This window comes from Lacerta agilis, chromosome 9, assembly GCF_009819535.1.
Source record: "Lacerta agilis isolate rLacAgi1 chromosome 9, rLacAgi1.pri, whole genome shotgun sequence".
In the NCBI taxonomy this organism is placed as follows: domain Eukaryota; kingdom Metazoa; phylum Chordata; class Lepidosauria; order Squamata; family Lacertidae; genus Lacerta; species Lacerta agilis.
In genome coordinates this window covers 25,807,262-25,833,329 of record NC_046320.1, presented here as the reverse complement: position 1 = coordinate 25,833,329, position 26,068 = coordinate 25,807,262, and the positions used below count along the sequence as shown (strand labels likewise).

The following is a 26,068-nucleotide window of genomic DNA, read 5'->3' as shown; positions in this document are numbered from 1 at the left end:
GGCAGAAAAAAAAGCATGTTGTTAAATTATGGAACTCGCTCCCACAGAAACAATGATGGCTTCAAAAGAGGATTTGACAAATTTGTGGAGTAGAGGGCTATCAATAGCCATGATGGTTATGCTCTGCCTCTACAGTTTGAGGCAACAATGCGTCTTGGTACCAGTTTCTTGAAACGACAGTAGGGAAAAGTGCTGTGGTGCTCACATCCTGCTTGAGTGTTTTCTACAGGCATCTGGTCATCCACTGTGAAAACAGGATGCTGGGCTAGAAGGGCCAATGGCCTGATCCAGCAGGCTCGTCCTGTGTTCTTATGATTCAATTACACAAATCTTATACAACCTGAACTGACTACCTGGTGATTCCTAGGCTTATTTCAAGGTGCCAGTGTTAGCCTTCAAAGCTCTAATTAGTTTAGGACCCATGTTTTTAAGTACCACCTCCTTCTTCATGTTCCTCCACGCATGCCTTGATCATCATCCGAAGCCTTTCTCTGGATACCTTAACTTTGTGAGATACAGCTGATGGCAACGAAGGCTAATACATTCTCTAGTGGCAGAGGTCCTGTGGAATGCCTCGCCAAGTAAGGCACTGTATGGAAAAGACATGATTGTTCAAAAACACCTTTGGATGATAATTTGTTTAGTGCTTGGCTGTGCTGGAATTGTTACTGTGTTTTTAAAAAATGAGTGTTATGGTATTTAATTGGGGGATTGTTTTATTTTTAGAATAATGTTATTGTATTGTGACTTGTTAGCTGCCTTCAGTGCTTTAGATAGTAAGTGTGGGGTATACGTTCTTAAAATTAAATAAATCTATAAATAAATCCACCAAGGAATAAGTGCTTTTGTGGGCTGAAATAAAGATGGGTCTTTTGATCTACCTTAGCTTTAAGTTTTTATTTCATTGTTATATTTGCTGGTATAGCTGTAAGTTTTCTGTTTTATTGTTCACATTCCTCCATTTTTATTATTCTATAGTGAACAGTAATTGTTCCCCTTTCATTATTATTGTTTCATTTCCTTTGTTTGGCTATAGCATTTCAACATCTTTCTCCTTCACCACCATTCCTACCTGCATTTCTTCCCACATATTCCTTTCAACCCTCATGAATGCGATTCTCTTTCACTCAAACGAGTCATTTCACTGCTGCTTCTCAAGCAATCCTGCCTCTCGCTGTCAATTCTCCCTTTTCTTTAAGCAAAAAGATACTGTCCTTAGACAAATCTCTCTTGTTAAAATCGAAGTCAGATTTCATTTTCGCTCTCCACAAAAATATACCACAATAACCTAGCAATCAAATCCTCTTGACTAAATCCCTTCCAATCCACCCCAAACTATTATCAAATAATCCCCCAATGTCAAATCAAATGATCAGTTCTTAATGTCTTCCCGCATGTTGCTCTTCTCAGTCCGTCTCTTACAGAAATCCCTGTTCTGTTATTTGCTAGACTGCTGCTGGTGTTTCCAAACAAATTAGTTCACAATTGGTTTCTTTAAGAAAGCATTTTACAGAATAATTCTCAAAATTATAACCCTTCAAATGGTGGAAACCACTAAAAGTTGGTGAATATTTGTGAATGATTATGATGCTTGCCATCCATCCCTGTGGTTTTGCATGGTTTGTTGATGGTTACTGGTTTGCATACTGAAGCTTTCTGAACAGCTTCATAATTTTCTAAAGTACCCTTTTGAAGTGGAATGGCTTTGAAGCAATACAAGAAAATCTATGATAATTTATATTTTTATCGCACTTGTAATGTCTGTATTCATTAAATATAATGTTTAATTAAAGAAAAGATATAAGAAAATCTAGTATTTGAATTTGTAGGTGCTGAACTGAACAGATAGTACTCAGTCTTATGTATTTGCTGGATTAATTAATATTTACTACATTTTATGGGGTGTATGGGGTGTTAAGGAAAGGGTAGTACCTCTGGTGGGGGACATGTTGTGTTCTTTCTGGGGTAGTTTGTCCACCTTTGGTCCCCACCCTGCATTCAGTTCTCACCTGTGGCTCCTAGAAGCTGTCAGCATGTGACAGCAGCCTTACCTTGAACGTATTTGACTGGCTGACTAAACCAAGTGAGGGTAACCAACGGGTCTCAAATCTTCAGTGAGTTAGAGACTTCCTCTAAATGACAGACAGGCTCTGGTGGATTGAGCAGACGAGACCAATAGTGGGTCCAATGGTCAAGAAGGCAGTTTTTGCCCATGATGTAGAGGGAAGTGAGGGGCAGATGGGGCTCATCAACCTGGGAAGGCAGCCCATCTAGGAGAAGGAAGACTCTGATCATAAACCCCAGTTGCCTTGCAGTATATATTCAGTAGAAGTCACGGCTAAGAAGTGCCCCTACACAAATCCAGAGTGCAGTTCCTAAGACAGTTGGATGGCATCTTGTCTGCCTCCTTCCAGCAACCCCCGCAAGCCTAGCTGATATCAAACGTATTGCTCTCTGCTTTCCTTTGGACCGCATCAGCGACGCTGGCCGGGTTGGGTGGGTCTTGTCATCTGGGTAGCCCAGGACCTCCATATACACTGCCCAGGCATGCGCTCACCCTCAGAGGCATACTTCATTGTCTCACAAGACAGACAGATGCCAACAACAACTACATTTTCTAGGATAGCTTATGTTTTGAAATTAATTTGCATGCAACCTTTTCTTTTAGAAAAATGTGATTTCTATAAATTCTTACTATAGATATAAATTTCTACAAATTTCTTTACATTATTTTAGCTCAGTGTGTTGTAGCAACCAAACCAAGGCTTTGCTTAGTGTAGTAGTGGGATTGTGGTTTAAGTTATCTCCTCCTTACAAAGTGAGAAGAGCCAAGTACACCTGATAATGATGATAGTGTTATTTATACCCTGCCTTTCCCCCTGACAGAACTCAAGGCAGCATATTCCTCCCTCTGGTTGAAGGCCCACTTAATTAGGTCTGGGAAAGGAGACAAGCTGTGTGTTTTCCAAAGACCCCAATAAATTTAGCTTTTTCATGAAGGATAGATATCTGATGTCATTAGAATAATTTTCCTCAAGAAGGAAGTGTTATAAACCAATGAAAATATATAAACTAACTTAGACAGTCACCCTCCTTGCTGAATTTCAGGTGCAGGGCAAATGCTTCTTATTTCAGCAAGCAATTTAAGGTAGATTTCTGTTTTTATAATTAATTCTTCTTCTTTGTATGTTCTCTGCATGATTTTTTATGTACACTGTTTAGAAATTCTGAAAATGAAGGTGTATATAAATACCTTCAGTAAATAAAGTTCTCAGTGGGGATTATTAAACTAGTAGCCCAAGGTCCATTTTTAGTAAAGAATCTTGTTCCATCAGTTCCTGTGGAGTCCCCTCTGCTGCCTTCCTCTGTTCCGCTGACTCAAAAGGGTAAGTGGGGGGAGAGGTAGGAGAAGAAGGGATACCTATTCTGAGTGCCAGCAAGCCTTCTGTGAAATTTAGTACAGTACTTGTTAAAGATCAAGCCCGTTTGGTGAACAGCTTTACACCCTAGCCACCTGTTCATTTTGCAGCACTGGAAAATAAGAGAAAACAGATCATGTGCTATTTTGTATTTGATTAATCTTAAAATATAGGGGTTGTTGATGGCTTGGAGAGAGTTTTGACTTTGGTCTCGTGACAAGGCTTCTTTATTCAGAATACCGGCTTAGAATCATACTTCGCTATTTTGTACATGAAGACAGCCGTCTGATATTTAAGATTCTAGATATGATGACCCGAAATATCCATGTATTAAGAGTCATCAGTTTGACTAATGGTACACCATAGCTACAGATCATCTTAAGCACCTCTTCAGAGCATCATTTTTCCAGCTCAGTTGATTTCTGACATATCTCACTTTATCAGTCACTGAAGTGGAAATTCCATCACTCTTCTGTGTGTTTTGAATTTTTCTTGTGTTTATTTGTAATAGGTTTTATGGATGATTAGTTATGTGAATTGTGTCCTTTTTTGTGGAACTGGCCAGTTCTTAATTCCCATGCCACCATGTAAAACTCCAGTTTTTATTTACCGGTAAGCTTTTCATGTTAGCATAGGTGTAATGGTTTATTATTTTCCCTTTTTTATATGTGAAAATATATTCTGTTGTTGAGAGAATGTGTTTTTTTTAGCTATCTATCTATCAATCGATCGATCTATCTATCAATCCAGGAGGTTATTGCTTAAGAGTTAATAAATTCACAAAGGAATAAGCTTAAAAGAATAATTGTATGCAATATTATGTCTTCCTTTAAAAATAGACAATCCACTGTCTTGTATACTTCTGTTCCAATGACTATTTTGTCTTCTGATTACTTAATTTACAACTTTAAAGTTTTATGGATCTCTTCCTGTATAAAGCAGGAAGAGACTGGCAACAGAGCAGCATAAATACACACCACAAAATTCAGTTCCAATATATTTTGTTCATTATTTGTTCATATACATTTTGAAGTTGTCAATATTCATCTGTCAGTAATTTATCTGTATAAATTTACAGTAACTGTTTCTATTGCTTTTGAAAAAGCTTTTCAATTTCAAAATGAATGTTGGAACTGATCAGTGGCTTAATACATTATTACACAAGTGAGCAGAGACATGACATTTATCACTATATTTAGAACAGATTCCTGCAGTAGCAGAAAAATTCCATGAGCAGAACAGCCTGAAATAAGCAAGTTGCCTTGTAATGTGTTTACATTACATTCACTTTTTAATAGGGAGTTTGATTAAAAGGAGGATTATCCGGTGTTGATATCACCTGCCCTCTCAGTTTTGGAAAAATGATCTTATACAGTTGTTGTTTTTTGTTCTAAATTATTGCTCCAACCAACCAATATTTTGTTGTTTATGTGTTTCTTTTATTTTTAATCTCTTTTTGTTTCTTTTGTTTAAAAGATAATTAGAGAACACCTGAAGTTTAAACACTAGCAATGTAATACGTTAATAGCTGTGGCCAGAAAAAAATATATAATTCAAAACCCTAAAATGTATTTTATATAATTGACTTTTTATTTCTATTCTTTGTACAGTGATACCTCCTGTTACGAATGGGATCCGTTCCGGAGGCCCAGCCGCATCCTGAAAACTTTGTAACCGGAGGTGCCCTTGTGTGCATGCGTGCAGCGCGATTGAGCGCTTCTGCACATGCGGCAAAAACCGGAAGTATACACATCCGGGGTTGCCACGTTCGCTACCCCAAGGGTTCACTGTATATCGTATTGTAGTTTTATTGCTATGGCTGATGGCTGACGCAAATAAAGATTCATTCATTCATTCATTCATTCATGACTTCTGTTCCTAATTTTTCCTCGTTTTCCCTATCAAAATGTAAAAGGAAAATGGATGGTTTATCTTTGTAGCATTAATCCTTGTCATTAGACAAACTGAAATAATGAAAGGGGGCGCTGAGAGATATTTAAGGAATTAAGGCTTTTGTAAACCTAGGACAGAGTGAAAAGTTCTAGAAACAAGATGTTTTTGGAAGACTAGGTAAAGGTAAAGGGACCCCTGACCATTAGGTCCAGTCGTGTCCAACTCTGGGGTTGTGGCGCTCATCTCGCATTACTGACCGAGGGAGCTGATGTACAGCTTCTGGGTCATGTGGCCAGCATGACAAAGCCGCTTCTGGTGAACCAGAGCAGCGCACGGAAACGCCGTTTACCTTCCCACCAGAGCGGTACCTATTTATCTACTTGCACTATGACGTGCTTTCGAAGAGATATCAAACCTCTCTCAGCCGCTGTTAGTGAACAGAAGATATGAAGGAGATAATAGCATCCTATATAAGAGTGCTTGGAAAGAGGAGCTGGTTTGGTACTCTTACAAGTCAGCAACATCATATATTAAAGGATATTCCAATTGCTGATTCTTCGTTACAAAAGATTTTATATCCCACCTGCCAGTTATCCACTCTGCTCCAAGTTTCCCTTGTGAAACCTACTCCAGTTTGTGAACTATTGCTATAATCACTGTGGATTTTATCCATATGATGCATGGTTATTAACATCAATTTTGAATTTGTAATTGTGATTTACTGTAGATTTTACTTTTCTCTCTGTGTGTGGCTGTGTTTTTTAAGGGAGAATATCCATACAGTATTGTCAGCTAGTGCCTTTCAAATTTAGCTGGTTTTCTTAAAAAAAAAAAAAAAAATCTAAACCAAATGTTTTCTCTTAAAACTACACAACGTACAGAGGACATACAAAGCATATGAAGGATGATGAGGGCATTATATGCATTAGCTGGAACTGGAATCATGTTGCCAAACCATAATAATCCTTAAGAGAACTTGGTGGGTGAAACTACTGTTCTGAAGTGAATGCTGTAATTTTCCATAGAAGTTTAAAAGTCCTGCAGGCATGCTAAAAACTTAGCTGGATATTGCAGTTAACACTGTGTAACATGACCCCAAAGCCTAAACTACATAGCAATAATTCAAATACAGTGGTAGCTCGGGTTACAGATGCTTCAGGTTACAGACGCTTCAGGTTACAGACTCTGCTAATCCAGAAATAGTACCTCAGGTTAAGAACTTTGCTTCAGGATGAGAACAGAAATCGCACAGTGGCAGCGGGAGGCCCCATTAGCTAAAGTGGTACCTCAGGTTAAGAACAGTTTCAGGTTAAGAACGGACCTCCAGAACGAATTAAGTTCTTAACCCGAAGTACCATTGTACATTTTATAATAATATATGTTTGCAGCTCTAGGGAACCAATATAGTACGGTATTGTTATTTTTCCCTCTTTGACAGCCAACCATTAAATCCACTATTTTCATCTCCTTTTCTTATCTCTAATATACTTTAATTCTAGGCATACTCTATATCAGTAAATAGAGCTGTAGGAAAAAAATAGACTGAGGTTTCTAAAGAGATCTGAAACTTTGTACTTAACCATTAATAGAATTACTGGTGTTACCTTACCTTTTAAAGTTTGGTTGTGTTTGGGATTAGGAGCAGAGCAATCAGACTTCGTCCTAATTTAGTATAATGGAAGTTTTAAGTATCTTTCAATATTTTGGGTGGCGAAAGTCCAAAAGGTTGACTACTTACATATTCCTATATATTTACATATTCTTTCTCCTGAGCAGGTCCATAGCTGGTCAATGTCTAGGTAGGAGGCCCAGTGGGAACCACACGTACACCACCTTGTGTTCCATGATGGAAGAAATGTGTGAAAATAAACATCATTTTTGTTATATATATTTTTTTTAAAAACACATTTTCAGGTATTGACCCATTTTGACCCGTTACTTTTTTATTATGCATCGTAAATTTAATATGCATGGAATTTTAATCTCTGAAATAACCCCACATGTGCAGTCTCAGCTTCTTGTTCTGTCACTGTGATTGCAGTTCCAGATATATGAGCAGAAGCCTGCTCCTAAGCATGTATAGTTCCCAGCTAGATATAGAAATTCACACAGTTGATATAAAGATTGTGTGTGTGTGTGTGTGTGTGTGTGTGTGTGTGTGTGTGTTAAAATAAGAATTTAAAAAATGTTGAAGAAACATCCTCTGACACAGTATTCATGTGTATGAAATGGTCCCCTCAGGTCATGACAAACCATTTATTTTGACGTACCAGGAAAACTATAGATGAAACATTTAATCTTCGGAAATATTATTTTGAATTAAGCATTTCATAGAGTATCATTCACCTGGCTATTTTAATCAGAGCTATTTTTCTTTCTTTTTTTTTCATGAATTTTTTTTTATTTTCCAGCAAATAAAATACAAACAAGTTGAACATACAATATTTTACAATATTACATAAAACTCCGTCGAGTTTTCTGACTTCCCTCCTTCTTTTCTCTGGTTTTCTAACTTCTCACTACTTCCTCGCTTTTTCTTATTTCTGTTTATTTTGCTGACTTGTTTTCCTCACTTTGTCTTAACATGTCATCCTAGTGCAAGAATTCTGCCATCACCCGAAAGTGTTACCAATTTTTACAGTCTTTCATATAATCTAAAAATTTACCCCACTCCGATTGAAACCTTTGGTCTCTTTGGTCTCTTACTCTCCCCGTTAATTTGGCCAATTCTGAATATTCAGAGCTATTTTTCTATAAAAAGAGGTGGCAGAACTTACCACAAACAACTCCCTTGTTCTCTCATACTGGCAATGGCGCCCACCAGAGAGGTGCCGGAACTGAGTTCCTGTCAATAGCTATCACTAATACCTATCAATAATATTTCCTAGATGGCTTACAATATAAAAAGAAACATCATACATTGTTTCAAAATACAGTTAAAACTACAAAAATAAATGAAAATAACTTTATGTTGTGCCGTTATTTCATTAATTGTGGAGAACCTGTTTAGTAATCTGTACACTTCTTTGCATGTGAGAGCAATAGATAGGAAAAATCTGTAATGAAGTATTTTAATGTAATCATGTTTTTTTTAAAAAATGGTATAAATTGTTGAAATAATTAGTTATGCAATTTTGGTGGGGGGTTTCACTTATATTTTGAAGATAGCCAAAGCATTTTGGTAACTCCCTTTAGAACATGCTCCTCATGATAGAGATAAGAAAGAAAATGAAAACATACTAAAGTTTGACCAAGGGTTCATTTACGCTTTAAGTTAGCAAATTTGTTGGCACTTAAATTCACTTACCTTTCAGGTACTTTTTGGCATAAAGAATGATCATAAAGTTATAACCTCAGTTCTAAAAGTTGCATGTTATTTGTCATTGGTTTGCTTTGTTGAGAAGCTACTTTGATTTCTTGATTTGAGAAAAAAGGCCTTCAGTTTGAAGAAGTTCATAGTATGACAAGGTGAAAATGTCATGTAATAATGAGACAGCATTGTGGTAGTGAAAGTATTTTTTTTTAAAAAGCCAACAGTTTCAAGAAACTCCACACTAAAACGCCAGAAGCACATTTTATTTTTCTTGACCTCCTTTGCTGATTGACAATCTCTAAGTTTCAACATTAAATACCCTTCTAAATTTAGCAGAAATTCATGCTTTGTAGTTCAACTCCTCTTCTGCAGCTTTCTAGAGGAGTGTTTGTACTGTAGTACACTGCAGAAAGTTTTTTACTATCAGACTGCCTGCCTTTCTAAATACATATTGGATGTTTGTCTTTCCATATGGAAAAGCATACAGTTGGTTTTCTTTTCAAGGGGCAAATTTTCTACAGAGTAATTCTGTGAATTCTTGATTTACATACATGATTTGCTTTTTGTCCTTCTGTCTGTTACACACTTGCCTCCCCCCTCAAAAAAACTAGACATGTTAAGCAATGCTAGGAACATAATCAGCTTCTAATTTAAACCATATGAAACAGGATGGGTGGGAACTCCAGGCACCACCTTCCTTGCTTGGGAAGGAAAATTCCCAGATGCCACCCACTACTCTCATCATCCCCTACATTGTTTTGTAGGGGAAAGGAAGATATCTGAAAAGGGAAAACATGTGTAATGGTTTGAAATGATTCTATTGATTGTAGCCTCCACATATCTCCCTTTCAAAATACTTCCTTCTTCCTTTAAAAGTATTTTTAAAGGATTTTTAAAGGTATGGTTGCATACCTTCAGTTTCCTACTGCAAGATCACAATATAGGTAGCACTGGAAAAATGGATGGCAAGGGAAAAGAGCCTAGAATGTATACATTTAGAAGCAGCAGTGATGAGGAAAGAAGCTTATTGGAAACCGAGCTAGCTGAGCTGAAATAATAATGGATGGAAGGAGCAGGAATGCAAACCTTTTTCTCAGAGAAGGATGACCACTTTCAACAATTAAATTCAGGACAAACGTGGACACTGATGGCAAAAATACGGGAATAATATAGAAGTTGTATTAAAGATATTGGTGTTGGCAGGCTTTTCATCCCCTGGTATCAGTGCAATTCTGGACCTTCTGGAGCAGTGCACATTTTCGATAAAAAAAATCATACATGTTCTATCAGAGTAGTCCACTGATAAGCACTGGAAATACTTTTGTATTAATACGTAGGAATTGACATTCGGGCAAGAGGTCTACAAAATGCTTCTTCTTACTAGTTTTGAAATGTAACAAAATTATTTTTGTGTAACAAAATTCTTAGAAGGATGATTTTGGTATTCACAATGTGTATTTCATATATAAAACCTGAGATTCATACAGGAAAGCATTTCAGCCCTCTAGAATAGTTTTGATAAGAAAAGATGCTGAAAGACCTGTTCCTCTTAGAATTCTGAATCACAATATGATTGCAAATTAAATAAATGCTCCAAATCAGTTTAAGGGAGATGTCTGATTAATTTGTTTGAAACAAAATGCTCTGAAGGCAATAAGTGAGCAGATAGAAAGGAATTTTAGATTTCTTTTGTTGGACAGGAAAGAAGCACAGCTTGATATTGCGTAGTGATGAATTCTGTATTTCAGTGTAATATTCTTTTGGAAAGGAACTGGCACATTCCATTGCTCAAGCTTTGTATTTTAATTAAGTGGCATATTTCAAATATCTAATACTGAAAGGAGCACTGAGGAAAAAGATATCATTAGGTTCTTCCTCCTGAAGACAAAAGGTGGGTGGGAGAAATGGCATGTTACTACAAGAAATAGCAGCCCTGTTTATGAGCTATCATCAGGTATTTAGGTTCTGAGAGGATTTTTTTACGTCTCAAGGCAAAATAGTGACACAGTCATTTGTGCAAAACCCATTTCATAAATTTTAAAATCTACAACAAATTATTATTGTGTCATAGAAATTGCTTTCTACTTGTTGAGTGAAAATTCACATAATTGCTTTCTCTGTTATATTCATATATGTTTCTGTGCATAGGTGCCAGCTCCTAGGGTCCAGAGCACTTTCAGCCCCCTCATTGTTTTTTTGGGTGAGATGCCTCTATCAGCTGTTGGGCAGTAGGTGCACAGCTTGCTCAAGGCTTTCAAACACAATCTTCCCTGCATGAAGAAGTTTACAAAGGGCTGTTTGAAAGTGCTCTGCTCGCTTTCAAAGTTGCAACAAATCACTGTGATGCCAGGCGATTGACAGGTGGGCATTGCCACCCACCTGCCAACTTTGGTCTGCAAGGGGTGGTGAAGATAAAGTTCTAGTGTTCTAGCCAGAAAACATTTTCCACCCCTGATGTATTCACTTGTTGGCATTAAGAGAGCATACCAGCAATTTGTGGGTTTCATGCTGTAATTTTCTTTGTTGGCCAAGATCTCTCAGCTAAGGTATCAGTCATCCTGCTAAATAAGTGGGATCACCTTTAGAATGGTCCTGGTTGCGGGCAGGCCCCCAACCCAGTTCCACCCCCACCCTGGCGTGGGTAGAGTAACGCCTTCATGCCAGGGTGGCACCACTATCACCCCAGGCCTATTGGCCAATCATTTTTGAGTGGGCTGATCGTGGGGGGTTTAAAAGTTGCAGCATGACGTGCTTCACACCTGCTTCGCGCTGCCGGACACCTACCCACCCTCCCTGTTTTATTGTTTGTTCTCTGGCCTTGCTTTGGACTTTGGTTGGTCACCTGTCTTGGGTCAGGGACTGAGTAGGAATTTTTTCCATTTGGCAAATTAGCACTGGCCACTTGGTTTTTGCCTACCTCTTAGCAATCGTCACAACTTTGTAAGGTTTGGCAGTTAGGCTTTGGCTGATTGAATTTTGGGGGAGGGGAGGTCATCCATCACCTGCCCCTCCATTGATCAAGGGTATTCCATTTGGCCACCTCATGAGATGAGAAGACTCCCTAGAAAAGACCCTGATGTTGGGAAAGATGGAGGGCACAAGGAGAAGGGGACAACAGAGGATGAGATGGTTGGACAGTGTTCTCGAAGCTACTAACATGAGTTTGGCCAAACTACGAGAGGCAGTGAAGGATAGGGGTGCCTGGCGTGCTCTGGTCCATGGGGTCACGAAGAGTCGGACACGACTGAACAACAACAACAACAACAATTCCATTAAAGGAATCCAGGACCTGGATCTTGTCTGAAATCTACTTGAGGGGCCAGGGCCATGCCAGGCCTCTGGGGACACCAAGGAGAGCTGCAGGGGGATCCCCCGATGTGGCTCCCTCACTGGGTGGTTTACCCTTTTTGACTTCCTGCAAAGGGGGCAGGAGTCTGATATAGTCTATGCCAATGCCTAAGCCAATACCACTCACATTTCTGTAATTCAATAAAATTGTGGCCAAAATTTTGCCCAATAACCTTAAACTTAAATTTTTTGTGTCTGTGTGAATTATTTTAACAAGGGGCTGGTTTGGGGCCTTGCCACGCAATTACCTTTTGTTGGTCTCTCTCAAACACAGTTCAATTACAGCTAAAAGTCAGCTTTATGTAGCTTGATTAGTAGTTTTGCTCCTATTACTTACATACCTGATTTTGCATATATAGTATTATACAAATATATAAATTATATATTATCTGTTTAATCCTTTTACAGGTGGACTTAAATTGAATGTCGATCAGAATTTCAAGTTATCTGGCCTAATGTGCATACAGAAGGAATGAAGCATGGATGTGAAAGAACGCAGACCTTATTGCTCCCTGACAAAGGGCAGAAGAGACAAGGAACGGCGTTACACAAATTCTTCAACAGAAAACGATGAGTGCAGAGTTCCTACACAGAAGTCCTACAGCTCAAGTGAAACTTTGAAAGCTTTTGATCATGATTCCTCCAGATTGCTGTATGGAAACCGGGTAAAAGACTTGGTCCACCGGGAGCAAGATGAGTATAGCAGACAAGGTAGGCATAATATTCTTATGCAGTTAACAGATACATTTGTATACCAATATACAGAATTCATACTTTAGGTGATCCCTAAATGTCAGTCTTATAAATGGTTCAGGAATGTTTTAAATTTCTCTCATAATACTGTTGCATTTGCTTTACACTCCTTTAACAAATGGCAGGCGATTTAGAAATGATCATTACTTTAAAAAATACTCTGATTTAATCTCTAAGGTTTGCTGAGAATGTCCTCTTCCCCATGTATATTCCAAATCAAATACAACAAAGGCATTACTTGGAACATTTGTGAGATTCTTATTTTGTGGGTTAGAAATACTACTGCAATGTACTCAGTCCCTGAAAGCAACAAGGCTTCAGCCTTGGTTCCTTGCCAGCCCACACAGCTGGTAAGACAACTGCAGAACTATTTTGACTTGCCATATTGTTGTGGAGCTGTACCAAGGAAACAAAGTTCCTGTCTTTTCCAGTTCATTTTTGACACTACCACTTGTGATGTTTAAGCACCTTTACAGGAACGTATGTATATAGGCATGAGCAAATGGGACTCGTCAATCTGTGAAGGTAGCCCATCTAGGAGAAGGAAAACACTAATCCTAAACCTCTGCTGCCTTGTGGGATATCTTCGGGAGAAGGAAAGGCTAAGGAGTAAGCCCTGCACAATCCAGAGTGGAGTCCCTAAGACGTTTGGATGGTCCCTTGTAAGCCTCCTTCTGGCAACTCCTGCATCCAAGCTGGTGCCAAATATATTGCTGTTTTCCTTTGGACCACATCAGCAAGGCCAAGGGGATGTCTTCTTGTCTGGGCAGCCCAGGGTCTCCATACACACTGCCCAGGCTTCCTCCCCAGAGAGGTCACTTTGGTGCTGTTAGTGTAGCAGTTTGACTTTACCCCTGGAGGTGCCTTCCATTGTCTCTTGAGACAGGTTGGTCCCAACAGCAGGAACATTGACAGGCTGTGGAAAAAAGCACTTTGCAACTGCTTCGTTATTACAGAAGTACTTTCCCCAGAAGATTTACTGAAATATGAACTTCAATGTCTTTGGTTCAGGTTCTGTCATGAATCATTATGGATAAACCAGGGCTAGGGAACTTGTGGCAATACAGATGTAATTTGCTGACATACAGTTGAAATACTGAGTGGTTTTGGTCTTATAAAGCAATGCATAACTAGACTGTTGGAAGACGGCTTCAACAGAACGTATGTAAAACTTGAAATTGTCATTCTTCAGGATATTCCTGTCCTTTAGATAAACGACTTTAGACTATAATTAGGATTGATGTGGCATTACCTCAGGGTACTTTCAGATGCTTCCATTGTAGCCTGGCTCTATCTGCAATACTGCAGTACTGTTCACTTCAGGAGGCATATAAGCATGGCAAGTTCTAGTAAATTACCACCATTCCCTTGGATGGTGTTCAGCTAATCCATGTGTTCAGCTAATCCACGTTATTTCTGGTCAGCCAGAGGCAACTTGATCAGGACAGAGCAGAATGTCAGAAATACTTTTGAAAAAGGACTTGCACCACTTCTCTCTATAATAAGTATAAGAATTAAATTTGTATGATTAAGCTTTTCTCTTCAAAGGATATAAATATTGGAATTGCCTTGAATTATTTTACTGAATTATTGATTCATTAATTTTAAACTAATGTAAGAACATAAGGGCTCCTGGATTAGGCCAATGGACCACCTAGACCAGCATCCTCTTCTCACAATGGCCAACCAGATGCTTGTGGGAAACCAGCAAGCTGGATTCAAGCACAATAACACTCTCCCATCCTTTCATTTCCAGCAACTAGTATTCAGAAGCACTGTAAATTCAGAAGCAATTATAAATAGTTGCATTTTATTTTTAAAGAAAATTTGTGAGCTACTGTTGTATATTAATTCTCAAGGTGGCATACAGTTGAAAGTACAAAACGGTACATTAACAATCAAGAAGTAAAATAATATAAATTTACAAAAATTGTACTATGACTATTCAGTGCACCACTGAACCATTAAAGAACCCTTAAACTAGTTGTTGAATATGCTAGAATGCCTGGACAAATTTTAAAGAATATTTGCTAGCATCACAAAGGAATCAGAATGGGCTTCCAGGTAAGCTTTTTCTGGGCAGGGCATTCAAAATTAGCGACACTGAAAATATGCTTTCTCTAACCACCAACCTGAGATGTTGGTGCGACTTGGTGAGGGTTTCCAAGCGTATAGAGTTTGGTCAGGTTCATGTGGTGAAAGAGAATCCTTCAGACAGCTGATGTGGTTTATTTATATGTTGGTTTTCCACGATTAGCAATGTCTAAAGCATCTCACAATAAGTATTACAGTAATCAAAATGCAGATTGATATTTGAAAAACAAATAATTACAAATATCAAATAGATCCAAATACAGCAAAGTAAACAGTTGGATAAACTTACGCATAATTTCAATGAGTAGCATTCAGCTAACTTTGACTCAAAGTAGACTCGCAGAAATTAATGGGCCTAACTTAGTCATGTTCATTCATTTTAATACATCTAATTTGAGTCACACTTAATATGTAGCAAGTATTATATGAAAATCAGAATTAAGAGTAAAATATAAATAGCTAACCTTTGTTATTTGTACTTTCTAGTGCTATTTTTGCTGCTTTTTCAGTGGCCACAGAAGCCACAGCAGCCAGATTTTAAATAATTTTGTTATCTTCTCACCAGTTCATCTCCTCCAAAAGGGAAAAGCTGGGGAGCTGCAATGATGTTACCGCCCCCCCCCCCCGCCCGATGTATTCTGGTTTGGTGCTAAACCATGGATAGCTCTATAGGTAACTGCAGCATTTTTAATTTTAACTGGAAATCATCATTGCTTTATAACAGCTGGTGATAGATGCTCTCTGTAGTTGGTCACAGTAAACTAGATGCTGCATTTGGTAGGAACTGACCTTTCTGATAAATCTTCAAAGGCACCCTCCTATACAACACATTGCAGTGGTACAGTGTAGAGATAATTAGGGCATGGACAGCAGACCATACTATCTGTGTCCAGGAGAGGCTGCAGGAGGCACACCGATCTTTGCATAACTGGTGAAAGGTACAGCTTATGATGGATGCCACTTGGGCCACCAGTGACAACACTGGATCTCTCAGCAGACGCCAACAATGTGCAACCCCATCTAGGACTGTTCTTTATTCAAATAACCACCTTCTAACTACCCTTTTATCTAGATTGAGCTTCAGTTTATTGCTATACAATCCATTACTCGTCCCAAAATTAAAGGAAATTTAAAAGGAAATTTCTATGCAGTGTGGATTGCTGTTTTGAGCAAGTTCAGAAAAACAATGTATTTACAGTATAGATCTATTGCTTTTCTTAATCAGACCCACATGTGCATTTGTAGTGCTGTATTATAATGTGTGCTTAAAGAATTAATAGGGGTATTAGTGCAATATGGTAGAAAGTACTTATTTTTTTTCTTACTGCACCATGTTCTTCACAAAATTGTATAATTCCTTAAGATACCAGGCAGCCAGTATACATGGGGTTTTGGCAGCTGAACTTGGAGTGACATGGCAGTTCCTGGAGTATTATCTATAGTGGCATATGGGTCTATCCAGTTTATTGGTTGGTCTTTTAAAAGCATTTGGTCTGGCCTATTGGCTTCTTTTAATGCTTGCTGTTTTAGCAGCTGTGATTACTACTGGTAGCTTTGAGAAAGTTCATATTACCCTTGGCATGCTTAGATAATGACAGGGTCAAGGAGCATATTTTAATAAACATAAAAGTATAAATCATTCTAGCATTTGAAGATTAACCTCTTTACATTGGGTCTTCTTCAGAAAGAGATTGCATTTGGTATATTGCAAAGAAACAAAGTACGCTGATATGTTAATAAGTAAAGGTAATAATTTTTATGTTAATATACAATCAGTTGGAGCCTGCTTTTAGGCTTCTTGCCGGTTGGCCACCAGAAGAAATACCAGTAGGCCTTTGGTCTGAGCCAGCAAGGCTCTTCTTCTGTTCTAATTAAAATACTTCTCTACATCACACAATGTAGTATGACTTAAAAAAAAAAAAAAGTGTCCAAGGTGCCACAGTACCTTGTCTGCCGGTCAAATAAAAGCTGAAGTAGGCAACTGATGAACTTCTGTTTGTATAGTATCTTGATTCTGAGTGGAAATTTGGTACTATGAAATCATTACTTAAAGCTTCTTTTTGTAGTGTATACTAGCTTGTTTATAGATAGATGTGATGATGATAAAGAAATGTAAATTACTTTCTACTATCTAAGTGTGTACATACAATGTTCTGCTATCAAGGCTAAATTATGCAAATTGATTTGCATTAATGCAATTTTATTTTGCATATTTATGATAATTCCAGTATTTGGATTTTCATAGAATTTACATTGAGGTTACAGGATAGCTAACTGCAAAGTGTATTTGAAAACAAGCCCATCATCTGCTTCCATTGCTGTATTTTACCTACCCTGTTCCAAATATTAATTTTTTTAAAAAAAATCACTGGACTTATAAGGCTGTCTTTTTAAGGACTGCAAAAATCAAAAACATTAATCAGAACTTCAGTGTTTAATTAATGTGAATCCAAAGTTTATTACTTTTTAAATATTAGCTACTCAACATGAATCATCGGGAGAGCTATATGATTAATCTTATTCAGTTGCTATAAATGTCAACTGCAGCATGAAAAGATTTAAATTACCATGGTTTTCTTTCTTTTAAACTTTAAATGCCTGTATTTAAACACACCACTTAAACAAATCTGTCTTATCATTCTTACATACCAAATGTATATGTCCCACCTTCTTTACAAGCCCTTTTGAATTCCTACTCCCTTGGTAAGAACATTTTGGCTTGCAGGTGTAAAAGCTTTTTAACTGTAAGGCTGGAGATTTGGCAACAAACAGAAAATAAAATAAAATGGAAAATAAAATTGTCTTCTGTTGGTTTAATTCCAAAACCACAAAATGCCAGCCAGAGCAGAAGGGCCTTACTTTATGAAGGTACTCAACTGTTGTGATGAGCAACTCTCCTGAGGAAGTTTCATAACTGTGGGACAGTCAGCAGCAATCTTTATTATTATTATTATTATTATTATTATTATTATTATTATTATTGCTATTACTATCCCAAGCGGCTTCCAAAAAATATTAAAATACATTAAAATGTCTATATGTTGATTAAACTTTCAAGAAACAACCTTTGTGAATTTTAGTGACAGTTGTAAGGGTATGCCATTTGTCACTTTTCTTTCTTTCTTTCTTTCTTTCTTTCTTTTCTTTCTTTCTTCTTTCTTTCTTTCTTTCTTTCTTTTCTTTCTTTCTTTTTGCTTGAAAGACCATAGAACACCAAAGCAAAGCACTCCAGCTTCATTAATGTGTGATCCCCAAAATTCAGGATCCCCCCCAACTGAAGCCAAAGTTTTGTGCTAGTATTGTGCCATTTGGTGCTGCAAACCCTGCGTTTTGTGCCACCCCGCGAAATTTACCCTGTGTAAATTCTATACCAAATGCAGCTTCTGGAACAGTCTTAAAAGGCTTTAATCTAACTTTGAGGTAAAGAAAGGCATTAATAAAAGTAACTATGTCTTAAAATTTTCCAACCAGATAGATTGTGAATGTGTTCATATCACCACTGCACCCTGGTTTGCCAAGCATTATGACCAAGGGAACTGGACTTACTGTGACGGGTGTCTTCAAAGCCCCAGGTTACAATGCCTGCCAGCCATCCTTGCCTTTGTCTTGTCAGGATACATTTTCAGTTGGCTTTTTTATAGCCATTCTTTGATGCCCTCAGATACTATGTAAAGTAATAGAGACTCCATAATGTGCAGTGGTGTGTTTGATTCTGTTTATTGAAGGCTCACTACTACCCTTTGCAATCCTAACATTAACATGTATAAACAGACCAAAGCAGGTTTATTGGATCTGAATTAAAGTCGTAAGGAAAACATGAACATGACTGAAATGAATTGGTGCTTTCTTTTAAACTAAAAAGTATGGGCTTTTTGGGACGTGGGTGGCGCTGTGCTCTAAATCACAGAGCCTAGGGCTTGCTGATCAGAAGGTCAGCGGTTCGAATCCCCACGACGGGGTGAGCTCCTATTGCTCGGTCCCTGCTCCTACCAACCTAGCAGTTGAAAAGCACATCAAAGTGCAAGTAGATAAATAGGTACCACTCCGGCGGGAAGGTAAACGGCATTTCTGTGCGCTGCTCTGGTTTGCCAGAAGTGGCTTAGTCATGCTAGCCACATGATCCAGAAGCTGTACGCCAGCTCCCTCGGCCAGTAAAGTGAGATGAACGCTGCAACCCCAGAGTCGTCTGCGACTGGACCTAATGGTCAGGGGTCCCTTTACCTTTACCTATGGGTTTTTTAGAACTGTGTAGCTAGTAGGATAACTCTGGTAACAACCAACTGACTGCTGTCACCTTCAGCCTGCACACCAACAAATATCTTATTCCTGCTGTAAAGAGTTTACAAAATGGAGAAAAAAGATAAAAGTGGGTTAGACTGCTCTTCATCTTCAAAGTGTTTTGGAAACATAATCTAATTAATCCTCAGTACACCCCTGTGAGTTAGGCACATAAGTATTTTAAAAAGAAACAGAGTTTGAGGGTTTATTTCTAAGGGCAATTTTATAGGAGGCTTACATTGCTTAAAGCAACTTTTGCAGTTATATTTTCCATATCTATATATCGTACTTCCTTCGGCTAGTGTTAGCACATGATAATCCTAATCTGGCATCCAAGGCAGCATTTTTGATATTGCAGAAGATAGGCAAGGGCTTCCAGCTCTTTGGTACAATGTTATGCTACTGCTGTACGAGGCAGCCCATGCTATAGTATAGAGGCAAGGCTGAACAAAACAAGAGAAGGAATCTCATCAGATGCCACCAAGGAACCAAAGGTAATGAGACAGAAGTAGAAAGGAGATAGCAACACAACGAACCTTAACAGGTTGGAGAACCAGGCCAAAGCTAACAAAATAAAGTTAAAACGTTAGCAGGATTAAATTCATCAGTAAAAATTACGCTTAGAAAAAAATGAAAAAGGGAAAAGATGGAGTAATTAGAATATGCAACAGTAAGGGGTAATAAGAAGGAACCATGGAAGGGGGGAAAGGGAAGCTGATGTCTGTTGATGTGGGATGAGTGGGAAAGGACTCACTGTGGAAATGTTTAACATTGCAATACTGTGGTGCCTAAGGCTACCATAATTGTAGAAGGAAATTCATTGGAAATCATTTCATTGGGTTTAAAATGACTGATCATGCAGAAAAACCCAAGCTTTGCTCCGTTCAGTTATAATGTAAGGAAAACAGGATCATAACAATATATACAAGGAAGATCTACCGGTATATAAACAGTGGGTTCTAGGAAAGAATTTATTGCATATTGCTCTGATGGCTGGCTGACAGAACAGTAGTTTAGTTTTATGAGTAATCTACATAAATTAGAGAAGCCTAATACACCGCAAACAGAGGATTCCAGGGGACTTGGTGCCTCCCATGCACACACACACACACACACACCCAGTCAGGGATCTTCACTCTCAATTACAGAGGTTTTTTTTTAAAGAGCTGTGGGGACAGCATTTTCAAGGCTAAGCATACATGAGACAAAATGTGAGTTACTATTTTGTAACTAACACCTTGTTCAGCAACTGGCAGACTTCCCTAACTCATTTTCTTTATTTCTAAGATGGGAGCTTTTCATATAGTATGAAGATACCAAAGATTCTTAATCAGCTAATGTTTGTAAAGTGCTATGAGCTTATTGGGTTGATGGTGTTATCATTGTAAGTGCTAAGCATTATTATCAACGTGATTACATCCGAAGGTGATAGTGGACTGGTGCCAATGGTCTTGGCTTCATCTTTCCTATTTTTAATTTCACTCTTTTGCCAACATATTTAGATTCAGAGTTTTGCATGTTTCATTCCTTTCATAGTAATCTTGTAAGGCCAGAAGACTATTCGTGTAATGATTAACATTGGTCTGCCCACATTCATGTCGCAAGCTTTTTTCTTAGTAGTTTTCTTTTTAGGAAGTGTCAGAAACTAAGGGCAGAGTCTCATGACTATGATTCAAGGTGACTTTTCTTTAAGGTGTATATAATAAAAATAGGCGAATCCATATTTATCTACACCATAATAACTTCAGTGTGTTCTCGAGCAGCCAAAATATGAACAAAAGAGATGGCAGCTCTGGCCCATTCTGCATACGAAGGCCACATCGAAGGCCACCTCAGTCTCCCTATAGTTCCTTTCCAGGACCATGGCTTTATAAGTTGTCATGAGACATCACCTGACGATCTGACGATCATAGGGCAATTCACAACATTAACATATAAACCTGGTTGGCATCCATCTGTCTCAGGAGACAACAGAGGAGTGTGCCTTGGGGGTGAAGTCAAACTTTTGGAGAGTTGCAGTGCCTGCTGTGGCTGTACAGACCGAGAGAGACATGTTTTGTTACATCTGGGGCAGATGAAGGTATCCAATTGTGCTGTTGCATTCTTTCAGTGAGACTCCTTCGGGTAGTAAAAGCGGGATATCAAATCCAAACTCTTCTTCTTCTTCTTCTTCTTCTTCTTCTTCTTCTTCTTCTTCTTCTTCTTCTTCCCAGTGATCAAAAAGGTGGTGCTAAAAATAAAGCCTGTCGACACTAATCTTTATCAAAGTGTGACCAGTCCTGAATCTAGAGTTTGGTTGGTCCTTTGTGTAAGGATCGTGTGATGGTGCCTCACGAGTAACAGAGCAGGAGCCCAAACAGTCTTTTGCAGTTTTATTGTGCAAACTATTTACTGTGCAGAGCTACAAAATGCATGTCTGTCTCAGTTGCTGGCAGAATCCGGGAGTGGCCCCTTCCGGCTTCTCCCCCAGCATAAGAACTTCGGCACCCCAAGTCTCCTCCTACCCTCCTTGCGTTTTACTCCTCTGTGCAACTAGGGCGACAGAAATGGCGTGCCTCCCCGCCAGGCTCCCTGTTTGTGGCTCCTGGCTAGAAGACGCGCTGGGGCTCTCAGTGGCATCCCTGAGCCCTCTCCCTGCCAGTCTGGTTCCTTCCCTCTCCTCCCTACTGGAGGTGTGACGGCTTTCCACGCTGGAAGAGGTGCTGCTGCTCAATTGGCGTCGGGGCTCTATGTATACTAACGGACCCTCCGTTCCCCTCAGCAGGCCAGGTGGCAGTTCCCTGACACTTTGGTTATGAACTTTTAGCAGGTTCTTCTATATCAAATCTGTCTTATTTGACACCTATGGGTATCACAGCATCCTCAGAACTCTTTAACTTCTTAAGGCTCCCAGCTGCTCCTCTTTTTTGAAATGAGTTTTTGCCAGTTTTGGTTTGGTTAGGGGGATTACTTATTTTTTTTTTAAAAAATGTGGTAATTGGGCATGTATATTGTTGTTTTGGCTGTTTTGAGTGGGGGTTCTGAGCATTGTTGGTTTTTCTTCTGTCAAATACCGGTAGGTATTGTTTTGCTGCTCACAACAGTTGCTTTGATTTCCAAAATGGTGGGGCTCTGTGTTTGGCCCTAATATTATTATTTTTTAACATGGGATGGGGGCATTGATATCTACATGTTCCAACAAGAGTAGACCACAGTGATTTTCTCACATTAAGGTTATATCTTCAGGGCTTACTTCCTAAGATAACAATTTCTCCGTTCTTAGTTTAAGCTGTGACACTGAGCTAAAGCTGTGCAATAAATTTGGAAGCTCTTTGCACTTCACTGTCCTAGGTATATTCAAATGTAAACATTCTTGGTTCTAAACTTATGAGTATTGGACAATGGCTGAATTGTGCACATGATGTGTACCTATCAGTGATTGTGTAGAGAATGTCATCCTTTACCCAAACTTTGATAGGCGACATAGTGTGATTCTTATTTAAACAGTTGCTTGTTTACTGATTCATCATTCCTAATAGCCTTCACACAATTACTCACCAGTATGGCTGTTTACTGCTGTGACAGTTGCCTTTCCTTGCTCAATGCATTTTTGTTCTGTTATTTATTCACATCTCAGTGATAAGTACTATTTGATTTGTAGCTAATTGCAGCAACTGTTTTTCATTATTTATGAGTGTCGTAGTCAGAATCCATTTACAATTCTGACCGGGATAAAACTGATTGCCACAACTGATATGACCACAGCAATAAGTAATTACCGGTAACTGGCACACTTGAAAGCTGTCAAGGTCTGGGGCATAAACTCCTTTTGCATTTCATGAACCATTCATTCTTCTGTTGCTTGTTCCTCTTCAGAATATTTTCCTTCTTCTGTATTTTTTTTTATTTACATTCACATTTACGAGCCTCAAAACAACTAGAAAAAACACTAGAAAGCTAGCCAGAAAATAACTTTTGAAAAAGTTGTTGTTTATGGTCCACTTTTCTGTTTAAAACAAAATCACCAGCTTCCAAAAATGGAAATAAATGATATGCAATAATAATAAAGCAACAATAAAAGCAGACAAACCCCCAAATTAAAAGCATGAACAGCAAATTGTCATACTAAGATCAAACATTAAAAGCATGCTAGAATAACAGGCCTTCAGCGGACACTTGAAAAGTAAGAAAAGAGTCTTGGCAGATCTCTATGAATCGTGTATCCAACAATCTTAATACTACCACTGAAAAAGCTATGTCTTGGGTACCCTACAACCATATAATATCTTAACTATTGCAAGACTACTTTATGTCAGAGCTTGTAAAAATACTCACAAACCAACTACCGGTAAATGAGAGCTTGTTGGAAAACTTTGGGAAGTCTGTTAACAAGTAATGTAAAAAGAGAAATTAAAATATCAGATGTAGGTTATTTACTTTTCTAAGTTATGTAAACAATTGATAGAGTACACATTTGAGTGCATGTTTGTTAAAATATAGTATTATAACTGTGATTTTAAAGGGAGCTACACATAGCCTACAATTTTAGCAGTGTGATGATGTTGCTTCTAGGATTCATAATATAGAACATCCGAAAAAATAGCTTGAATGAGCATGCCAGTAGTCTGTATATCACAAATACATGTGAAGATTTGAAGTAATAAAAGTAAGCTTAAAATATAGCTTTTACTAAACCAATAACTTTTAAGTGCCACATTTTAAATGCTCTTAAATGTCTCAAGTTGATTAAACCTGATTTATTTACATAACTATTAATAGTCAGTTTTGTGTCTATTCCGTTCCTCCAAAATAGAACACAGTGATCCCTATTCTCTGAAAACCAGATCGAATTTGTAAAATAAGTCTTATTTGACTAAGCCACCAAACCAAACATTGAAAGTCTAGAAACATCTGTGTAATAATCATGTTGCTAGAATCTTGCATGATCTTTTTCAGGAAATGCAATGCATTTATTTGCTTTTAGGCATTCAGCTAAAGCAGGAAGAGTTAATAAAGATCAACTAACTAAGCCCTTATTCTAATTTAATGAATGTTTTATTCTTAAGGGAAACATACTTTTCTTACAATGACAGGTGACATCTGAATGGAAAAATACCCTGTTGTTTAGGGCTTTATCTAGGACAGAAAGAGATAATCCTGACACATACTTGTTATTGCTTTTGCACTTTCATAAAGTAAAAAGGGCTGTCAGTTAGAGCTAATCCTATATGCTGAACCAGCTCTTCTTCATTTACAGGCCATTCTATATTTCTTTTCTACCTTAGAGAACTCCTGATGTGCTTAAGCAGTTGACAAAGAATAGCTAAGACCAGAGAATGTAAGGGTCACTGCAGATTGCTAGAGATCAAAGGATATAGTTGACTATAGCTCATGTAGCGCTTAACAAAAGACCTTGGGATATACCTGGGGGAAAATGTGTAGTTAGTGTGTTTATTTTAAGGATTCTGTTTTTTTAACAAAACAAAACAAACAAAAAAGATTCTCATGTTTTGTTATCTTTTTCTTTCCTAATTAGGACAGAATTTTACCCTAAGGCAGTTAGGAGTATGTGAACCAGCAACTCGAAGAGGACTGGCATTTTGTGCTGAAATGGGGCTCCCCCACAGAGGTTACTCTATCAGTGCAGGGTCAGATGCTGATACTGAAAATGAAGGAGTGATGTCTCCAGAGCATGCCATGAGACTTTGGGGCAGGGGGGTCAAATCAGGCCGCAGTTCCTGTCTCTCAAGCCGTTCCAACTCAGCCCTCACTTTAACTGATACTGAGCATGAAAACAAGTCCGACAGTGAGAATGGTAAGTCTTTCTGTGTGTAATATGAAAAACTATCTCATGATTTGTATTAATGTATTCTTTAAGCATGAGCATACTTTCTGAACAACTTTTATTACGGTTTTCTAGGAAAAGCCAGTGTCCAGTATTGACGACTGGACGCAAAATTTTACATATATATAATTCGTACAGTATTTTATCAACCATTTGGAAAAAATCTGAGAATGAATGAGTACACAAAATAGTTCATTAAGAAAGTTTGAGTACTACAGAACAAATTTGATTGTGCTTTAAAAATCACTGTTTGATACAAGCAGTTGAAATTGTGATAAAATGGAAAGAGTGTCCTTTGGAGACTAAATTGTTGTGTTGTTAAAAGCTAACAAACATCTAAACAGAACTTCTTAGGAAATTGGAAATACAGTAGTCTTTCTATATCAGTCCCCTCCTTCCCCTGGTTAATTCTGAATCAGCAGTATACTGTTCATGGGCCGCATGCAGCCTCTGAGGTATTATGCATACTTTTGTTTCAGTCAAGCAATTCTACAGTTCAGTGGTAGCAAACATGCTTTGTACGATACTAGGCTAGATGGCCCAATGGTCTGACAACATACGGCAGCTTCAGAAGATATATGTGTTGATAGGGTTTTGCTCAAGGTAACAGGAACCCTAGTTTTTGCAATTTACAGGCACTTGATCTTTTGGGGGAAACAAGCTTTAATCCAGATGACCGCATCATAAGAAACAAAATAACACTTTCACTAATATAAATTCATGTTTAGACATATTCCTGAGTCTCTGGCAGCAGCATGAGAAGGCGAAAATGAAGCAACTGTAGCTTTTATTGGCAAAGAGATTAAGTAGTGGGAAAAGCTTAACCTCCTACATTTCTCTTTTCAGTCTTCTTATTAAAGACAAATGATCACGGCCAATAACAAAAATAGGAAATTCTAATCCCAAACAACTTAATTCAGTGAAACTAACAGTATCACTGATCAAGAATGTAGCCACTGAAAGAGGCTAAGATCAGCTAAAATTGAGGACATGGACTATTCACAATAAATGTGCAGCCTGCTCATATCCTGGAATGTAATTATTGTGACACAAATAGAATATTTCACTACACAACTAATGTAACAGTCTTTCGTGAAACAAGAATGACAGAGATTAAGTAACCAAGTTTACGGCTGTTTTCGATTT

General features: G+C 38.1%; 1 protein-coding gene across 10 annotated transcripts in view; it reads left to right on the top strand.

The window, feature by feature from the left end:
* TENM3 (teneurin transmembrane protein 3) overlaps window positions 1-26,068 on the top strand; it is a 399,040-nt gene that overhangs the window by 76,120 nt on the left and 296,852 nt on the right. For 9 of the 10 annotated variants that reach the window (XM_033160981.1, XM_033160989.1, XM_033160988.1 and 6 more), the window contains exons 2-3: window positions 12,382-12,684; window positions 24,614-24,892. In XM_033160981.1, coding sequence (XP_033016872.1) covers window positions 12,453-12,684; window positions 24,614-24,892 — 511 coding nt within the window. In that variant the 5' untranslated portion in view covers window positions 12,382-12,452. The remainder of the gene's footprint in view (window positions 1-12,381; window positions 12,685-24,613; window positions 24,893-26,068) is intronic. The other variant, XM_033160987.1, reaches the window with a different exon arrangement.